The 8965-nt window shown below is 37.5% G+C and overlaps 1 protein-coding gene across 2 annotated transcripts in view; it reads right to left on the reverse strand.

Moving 5' to 3' along the window:
- Positions 1 to 1819: 1819 nt before the first annotated feature.
- Positions 1820 to 8965, reverse strand: part of LOC127622733 (metabotropic glutamate receptor 3-like) — a 71026-nt gene continuing 63880 nt past the window's right edge. For both annotated transcript variants that reach the window (XM_052096791.1, XM_052096790.1), the window contains 2 exons: positions 8544 to 8721; positions 1820 to 3132 (listed from right to left, as the gene is read on the reverse strand). In XM_052096791.1, coding sequence (XP_051952751.1) covers positions 8558 to 8721 — 164 coding nt within the window. In that variant the 3' untranslated portion in view covers positions 1820 to 3132; positions 8544 to 8557. The remainder of the gene's footprint in view (positions 3133 to 8543; positions 8722 to 8965) is intronic.

Raw genomic sequence — 8965 nt, forward strand, 5'->3', positions numbered from 1 at the left:
GAGGAACGTCTTGTTGGACAAATGATAAGGCACAACGAGCCCATATAGAACAACAGAGTACATTTACATTCACTGCATCACAAAGCATTTCACTCATTAGAAACGGGACCCATTTGTACCCCTTTTACACCAAAATGGTGCTCATGTTGGAGCCGGTGCTCTGTGGTAGATCCACTGGCTTCAACGGTGCTGTAATTGATGATGCTAGTTGTATTTCAATTTTATATCTTTTTTACTTTTTTTAAAGGTTAAGTATGTTAAAATAAGAACTTATACTTTTACCATCCACAGTTATTTAATTCTGAACCCTCCCAAAAAATCAGATATTGGCGAAACATAAGTAAATTATTATTATTATTATTTTATTGCGATTTGGCATGTTGCATGCTAATAAATGTATTTAGTCAGAATGCACGTCTACTTCTGAATGGCTTTAATGAGAGACTATCAGAGTTTTAATATACAAAAGTAATCGTATACTTCAGTCGTGAATTTGTTTATTTCAATTTGGCAAAATACTGCAGGAAGACCTTTTGAAAGCTAAAAATATTTCAATGACGATGCTTTTTTTCCTGCATAATGATGTTTATTTAAATACCATTTTATTTCAGACGGACAAGGAAAATTAACCAGCCTAGTTGCACAAAAAGACAAAAATAGAAACGTGTTTGTCAACTGTGCATTGATTTGGGGATGCACGGGTAACACTTTTTCTCTCCTGATACCTGAACTCTCCGTATTGGCCAATCCCGATCCAGTATCAGTGTTGTTGTTGTTGTTGTTGTTGTTAATCAGTTCAGACTCACTGTGTGGAACTGTTGGAGTATTCTTTTGTGTAAAGAAACACAAAACTCTACACATTATTTCATTATGAAATAAGGAAAATAAATGCAACATAAATGTGTTTCCTGTTAAGAAAAAACTTTGTTAGCAAGTCTACTGAATAATGCAGCAGTAATTCCACTAATTTTCCATCTTCAGTGAAGCCAGTTTATTTTTCTGCGTTGTATCTGGACTGTTTGTCCATTCAGCTGTGAGAGGATATCAGTCCACTTTTCATTCACAATTTCACATTCAGTAACTGTTTGTAATCCAATCAACTTAAAAATGATTGTAATTTGTATAATAATAATATTAATGAAAATAATAATAATTATTATTATTTATTAAACTAATATAAATAATACAATCAACAATAATTATTGTTAATTTATTATTATTACTAATAATATATCATTAATAATGAGTAATAACAATAATAATAATAATAACTGATAATAATAATTACAAAAATAATTATTATGAATGTATTATTATTACTGATATCAATAATAATGAGTAATAACAATAATAATAAAAACGACAATAATCATTGTTAATTTATTATTATTATTACTATTATTATATCAATAATAATAAGTAATAACAATAATAATAATAACAACAAAATAATTATTATGAATTTATTATTATTACTATTATTATATCAATAATAAGTAATAACAGCAATAATAATAACAATAACTGATAATAATAAAATTAATTTTAGCAACCACAACAATAATAATTATTATTTATTTTCATTGATATTACTAATAAAAACAACAATAATTATTATTAATGTATTATTATTATTAGTATATCAATAAAAAAATAATTATTTTTTATAATAATAATTGTTATTATTATTATTATAATTAATATATCAATAAAAATTAAAAATATAATAATAAAATTGTTATTATTATTATTACTGTAATTATTATTGGTATTTTTAATAATAATTATTATTATTATTAGTAGTAGTATTAAATAGAGTTTTAATATACAAAAGTAATCAAACTTCAGTTGTGATTTTAAAATGAGCTTTTTAATAAATGTTTTTACAAATTCTTTTTTAAATAATTTATTAATTAATTTAGTTTTTGCGTAATACTCCAGGAAGACCTTCTGAATTTCTGTGTGATGTTCACAGTAGTTTTTATTTCTTCTCATTCAAAATGGTGGTGAAATGCCCCTCTGGTTCCTTTTGCAATTCGCAAAGCTCTCGTACGGCGTCAAAAGACATCTAAAAACATCAGTATCGATACTGAACCAGATATTGGATTGGTGCATCTTTAGTTGCATTGTGTTAAAGTGTGGACCGATTCGTTCATTATGCGCAATCTACAGTAGTACCATGTAGTTTCATTTTGTGTTTTGAGTTGTTGCTATTTTGATAAGTATATTTGATGTGAACATTATCCGCCTTTGCTTTGGATGAAATGTACTAAATGGTTCCATATTGGCCTGCAGCACCGTGTCAGTGAAAAGAGTTTTATGCCAATGTTAAAATATCATTTCAGATGCACCATACCTCACTTGCTCAATATCCTAGTCTTTCGAAGACTTCTCGTCACAGGCAATGTACATGTATAAAGCCACATAGCACTGCAAATCTGTGCACAGCCATCCGAACGTGCTGCTTTAAGAGGTGCAGTTCATGTAAACTGCTTTCAGGTGTTCAGACTGTTTACTGCAATGATGTTGAAACCTCTGCCTGTGACGAGACGACGTGAAATTTGAGGCGTGAATGTTTTGAACTGCTCTTGACCAGCATAAACTCTAAAACTGTCCACTTGTGCTGTTAAAACCATCGGTTAAGATTCTGTACAAAATACACAACATAGAAATACATACAGTATATGTTATTACAATGAGGCCTACAAAAGACAATGACCAAAACATTGTGTCCAGTATTGCAGGCGGAGCCCATCTGTCAGTCATCAAAAACCGCTTCGACTTTTATATCATCACATCATGACCAATTACGACATACATAATAAAGCTATCAAAACAAACGTTTCCAAAATTTCTCTAAAAAGATGTTTTTTGTTCTTTTGTTTCTCTACAACAATGTCAGTTAATATTTACAACAAGCCCTACAAATAATTTAATAATAATAATAATACACATTTTCTACACACTTTAGGCAGACCTAGTTCTTGGGTGGAGCACAATGTGTGCTGATTGGCTAACAGTCGCTAAGGAGCAGGGGTTTGAAGGAGGGGCGGGGTCACAGAGAGGAAGTAGTGGAGTCGACAATCTCTCTGCCGTTGCACACCGTTGGAACGAAGTGAGCGCTGACAGAAGCTTGAGAGAGAGAGAGAGAGAGAGAGAGAGAGAGAGAGAGGAGGAAAAATTAGATGAAAGTTTTCCGCACAAAAACAATGTAATCTTTCATCATTTACTCATGTCATGCCAAAACCTGTGTGGCTTAATTTCTTTCATAAAACCAAGGAGACTTATTGCATAATGTTAGCCCAGTCAGTACGGTTATATGCATTTTCAAAGTTTGATTTTAATTGGAGTAAAACTACTATTATGTAAATGCTTTGGTCCATGTCACATTCGGAGCACAAGTTAATTTCGAGAAGGTAAAAATGGTAAATGGTAAATGGTCTGCACTTATATAGCGCTTTTTTAACCTTAGCGGTTAGCAAAGTGCTTTACACTGTGACCCATTCACCCATTCAGACTCATACACAAATGATGGCAGAGCTGCATGCAAGGTGGATTGGTGGTGGTGTAGTGGTCTAGAGCACATAACTGGTAATCTGGTAATCAGAAGGTTGCTGGTTCGATACCCACAGTCACCATCATTGTGTCCTTGAGCAAGACACTTAACTCCAAGTTGCTCCGGGGAATTGTCCCTGTAATAAGTGCGTGTGCTTTGGATAAAAGCGTCTGCCCAATGCATAAATGTAAATGTAAATGTAAGGTGCTAGCCTGCCTTTGGGAGCAACTTGGGGTTCAGTGTCTTGCCCAAGGACACTTCGACATGTGGAGTCATGTGGGCCAGGAATTAAACCGCCGACCTGCTCAACTGCCCTAGCCACAGCCGCCCCAGGAAATAAGTGAAATAAGTGCGGTAGTCGTGGTATAGTATATAGGGAGCCTCCAAAAATCCTAGTCCTTCAAGAGCAAGGATGGGTCGGGATGGGTCGAGCCAACTGATGCCTTTGTAAATAATCTAGTGCCTTGAGAATAATGTTCCCCAAAGACAAATTGGAAGGATTTGGGGCATTTCATCCTCTATAGTGCACAATATAGTTAAAAGATTCAAGGAATCTGGTCAAATCTCGGTGCGCAAAGCTCAAGACAAAAATCCACTTCTGAATGCACATGATCTCTGATTTCTCAGACGTCACTGAAAAACATCATTCATCTGAAATGGATGATATGAACATGGGTTTGGGATTACTTTAGTAAACCTTTGTTAGTCAACAGCACTCGCCTCTGCATCCACAGATGCAAGTTAAGACTTTACTATGTAAAGGAGAAGCCGTACATCATCACTGTCCAGAAGTGCTGCCAACTTCTCTGGGCTCGGCCTCATCTTAGATGGTAAGTAGAACAGTGTGATCATATTTTGTGGTTCGATGAGCGCACAAAACATTAAATGTTAATTGTAAATGTAAAAGGACCATCCACGCTGTTATTAGCCTCAGGTCTAAAAGCCCGTTTATATCATGTATGTGGGTCTGTGAGGGCACCATTAATGCAGAATGATATATAAACATTTTGGAGCAGCATACACTGCCATCCAGGTGCTGTCTTTTCCAGGGATGTCCCTGAATTTTCCAGCAGGACAACTTCAAACCACATACTGCCTGGATTTCAAGTGCATGGCCGAATAAGCAGAGAGTGCGGGTGCTAGATTGGCATGACATGGCATGACATTTGTGTGTCATGCTAGATTGGCATGACACACAAATGTTGTGAGTGTGTTGCAATCATCTGATTTTAAAATGTAGTGTGTATATATACACTCACCTAAAGGATTATTAGGAACACCTGTTCAATTTCTCATTAATGCAATTATCTAATCAACCAATCACATGGCAGTTGCTTCAGTGCATTTAGGGGTGTGGTCCTGGTCAAGACAATCTCCTGAACTCCAAACTGAATGTCAGAATGGGAAAGAAAGGTGATTTAAGCAATTTTGAGCGTGGCATGGTTGTTGGTGCCAGACGGGCCGGTCTGAGTATTTCACAATCTGCTCAGTTACTGGGATTTTCACGCACAACCATTTCTAGGGTTTACAAAGAATGGTGTGAAAAGGAAAAACATCCAGTATGCGGCAGTCCTGTGGGCGAAAATGCCTTGTTGATGCTAGAGGTCAGAGGAGAATGGGCCGACTGATTCAAGCTGATAGAAGAGCAACTTTGCCTGAAATAACCACTCGTTACAACCGAGATATGCAGCAAAGCATTTGTGAAGCCACAACACGCACAACCTTTAGGCGGATGGGCTACAACAGCAGAAGACCCCACCGGGTACCACTCATCTCCACTACAAATAGGAAAAAGAGGCTACAATTTGCAAGAGCTCACCAAAATTGGACAGTTGAAGACTGGAAAAATGTTGCCTGGTCTGATGAGTCTCGATTTCTGTTGAGACATTCAGATGGTAGAGTCAGAATTTGGCGTAAACAGAATGAGAACATGGATCCATCATGCCTTGTTACCACTGTGCAGGCTGGTGGTGGTGGTGTAATGGTGTGGGGGATGTTTTCTTGGCACACTTTAGGCCCCTTAGTGCCAATTACGCATCGTTTAAATGCCACGGCCTACCTGAGCATTGTTTCTGACCATGTCCATCCCTTTATGGCCACCATGTACCCATCCTCTGATGGCTACTTCCAGCAGGATAATGCACCATGTCACAAAGCTCGAATCATTTCAAATTGGTTTCTTGAACATGACAATGAGTTCACTGTACTAAAATGGCCCCCACAGTCACCAGATCTCAACCCAATAGAGCATCTTTGGGATGTGGTGGAACAGGAGCTTCGTGCCCTGGATGTGCATCCCACAAATCTCCATCAACTGTAAGATGCTATCCTATCAATATGGGCCAACATTTCTAAAGAATGCTTTCAGCACCTTGTTGAATCAATGCCACGTAGAATTAAGGCAGTTCTGAAGGCGAAAGGGGGTCAAACACAGTATTAGTATGTGTTCCTAATAATCCTTTAGGTGAGTGTATATATATATATATATTACAAAGTTCACCGACATGCTTTTTCCCCATTCTCTCGTTTCTCTATCAGTATGTGATCTCCGCAGTGTCTTCTATGTTTTGCAGTGTCTGTCATGCTATTTATTAAACAGAAGAAATGTAAATAAAGATGAAACTGTTTACCTGATCTGTTCTGGGGCTTATGAATTATGCATAAGTGCAGAAGCTCTTGTCTATGCACATAAGGCTTATTACCTCCGTCCCTACCGCACCTTTCCCGCGGGTTCTTTCACAACTGCACTGTGACGATGCTGACATTAAAACCCTGAGTGTAAATTGGCATATCAAAGAGTTGTAATCGCTACAAACTGCCTGTGTAAGCACAGCGGAGAGTTGCCATTCGTTTGGCCTTGCACGTCACATCTGTTTAGAGCGCAAATGAATTCGTTTGCAGTGTATTCTCCTTTCCTGCTGTTTTTGTGGTTTGTTCTTCCATAGAGAGATGTGTGTAGGATTTGATTTCTTCACAGTTTGCAATTTTGCACATTTATGCATTTAAGTCAGTTCGAATACATTAATAATTTTATGGCATTTTTACATTCCCCGAAGAAGCTTGCTCATGCAAAAAGACGTGATTTCTGGGGGTTCTTCACTTGTTTTATTGACCAATTGTAAAAGCCTATGGATAAATAAAGGACATTTATTTTCTGAAATATTTTTACGGTCCCTAACAACACTTTTGCACTAATTCTCAATATGTATTGTGTTCCTGAACATAAAGTTTGGCATTCACTTGCTTTATCCATTCTTTATGGAAATTAACCATCATTTTACTACAGTAGCAGTATTTTAACCTTAATATTTGGGGTAAAACTGTAGTAATAATATAGGAGAATTAAAACTATGGTAAAAAAATAAATAAATGTATTTGTTTTTACCATTATGCCAAAAAAAAAAAAAAAAAAAAGATAATTTGAAAACCAAGGTTATTACCACAAATGCTACTGTCACGTTCACAATTTTACTCTAGTGAAACCAATATTACTTTTCAAAGGGGCTTATTTGTACCACATGTACAAAATGTATTTGAAAAAATAAAATAAAATAATAATATATATAAAAAACAAATAATAATAATAACAATAATAATAATAATATTTAGCATTTTTGTCTTGTCTTACAGTGAAAATATCTAAATATTTTTAAAACAAGATATTTTACTTGACCAGTCATTAAAATAAATATATTATAATAATTTCGAATCATCCCTACTTGTGGAAGTTACAGTGAGGCACTTACAATGGAAGTGAATGGGGGCAATTTTTGGAGGGTTTAAGCAAAAGAGCACTTGCATGAATTCTTCTGTTAAATGTGTGTGTTATTTTAGCAGTTATGTTGTTTAAATTGTTGTTTTTATGGTTGTTTTAGGCTACGTCGACATGAATCAGGATACATTTGAAAACAGTGTTTTCGTTTTCGAAACGCTCTTTCCACAGTTCTGTTTTTTTCCTGTTTCTTCTTTTTTTTTCTCCCCTTTTCTCCCCAATTTGGAACGGCCAATTCCCAAAGTCCTCGTGGTGGTGTAGTGACTCGCCTCAATCCGGGTGGCGGAGGAAGAATCTCAGTTGCCTCCATGTCTGAGACCATCAATCCGCCCATCTCATCACGTGACTTGTTGAGTGCGTTACCGTGGAGACGTAGTGCGTGTGGAGGCTTCACGCTATTCTCCGCGGCATCCACGCACAACTCACCACACGCCCCACCGAGAGCGAGAACCACATTATAGCGACCACGAGGAGGTTACCCCATGTGACTCTACCCTCCCTAGCAACCGGGCCAATTTGGTTGCTTAGGAGACCTGTCTGGAGTCACTCAGCACGCCCTGGATTCAAACTCACGACTCAGCGTCAATACTCGCCAAGATACCCCCCCCCCCCACTTTCGTTTTATGCATTTTCCAACAGTTGCTCGTCCTCACCGAAACTTATGAAAATGCTTAAATCCCATTACTGTGCATGAAAAAATTGCTGTTGCATATACGCCTAAAACGCAATTATCCTCGTTTCCATCGCCGGACACCAATTCAGAGTAAACGTCCGGTCACCTTTGAATGAATGCAAAGTCAAGGTTGTACAAAGTAACATTCATCTTTAAATACCGCTATAACACGGACCATCATCTTGATTGTTTTGGTTGAATGGATCACATGACTGCGTCACATGACAACAAAAACGTCATCGTTTTCAGATATATCCATGTTCCCTGTCCGCACTACAATGCCAAGACGGTGTTTTCCGATTGATCCACTTAGGAGAGCTCCGTTTTCAAAAAGCTCCGTTTTCGATGACAAAAATCGCCGCCTGAGAAATGGTGAAAAAAAGATGCGCTTACAAACTAAAACCTTTTAGTGTGGACGAGGCCGTAGAGTTTTAGGGTTTACGGAATTACTATTATTATTGTTTACATCTTGTGGCTGTACTTGAGCTAAACAGTGAGAATTTTAACGTTGATGGTTTGGCTATTTTGTGTGCAATTCTCACCCTGGGAAGCGTAGCTAGTGGCCGGCCCGCTCACACTGAACTGGTTCAGGTTCAGCCGATGACTGGCGACGTTCTTCTGTGGCTGGAACATGATGATGTGGACTTTCGGGGCAAACATGCAGCCCAGCACCACAAATCCACTCAGACTCACAGATATACACATGGTCGTGGTCTGGACCTGAGAGAGATGGAGAGGAAAACACCCTTAATTCTGACAATCAGAAACTACTCGTTGGAACTATCAAGCTCCTCTATAATAAAGAGGCTGAGTGGCGGGGTATAATGACAGTGACAATTAGCACAGTGCTGCCTAAATAGCATTTGATTAGACATTAGTTGAACATCTCCCATTAGCAACATCCTTTCCCTCCCTCCAGTTTACAGATTGGTATTATCACCTCTCAAGGTGCACTGCTGTGAGC

Source organism: Xyrauchen texanus, chromosome 29, assembly GCF_025860055.1.
Source record: "Xyrauchen texanus isolate HMW12.3.18 chromosome 29, RBS_HiC_50CHRs, whole genome shotgun sequence".
Lineage (NCBI taxonomy): Eukaryota > Metazoa > Chordata > Actinopteri > Cypriniformes > Catostomidae > Xyrauchen > Xyrauchen texanus.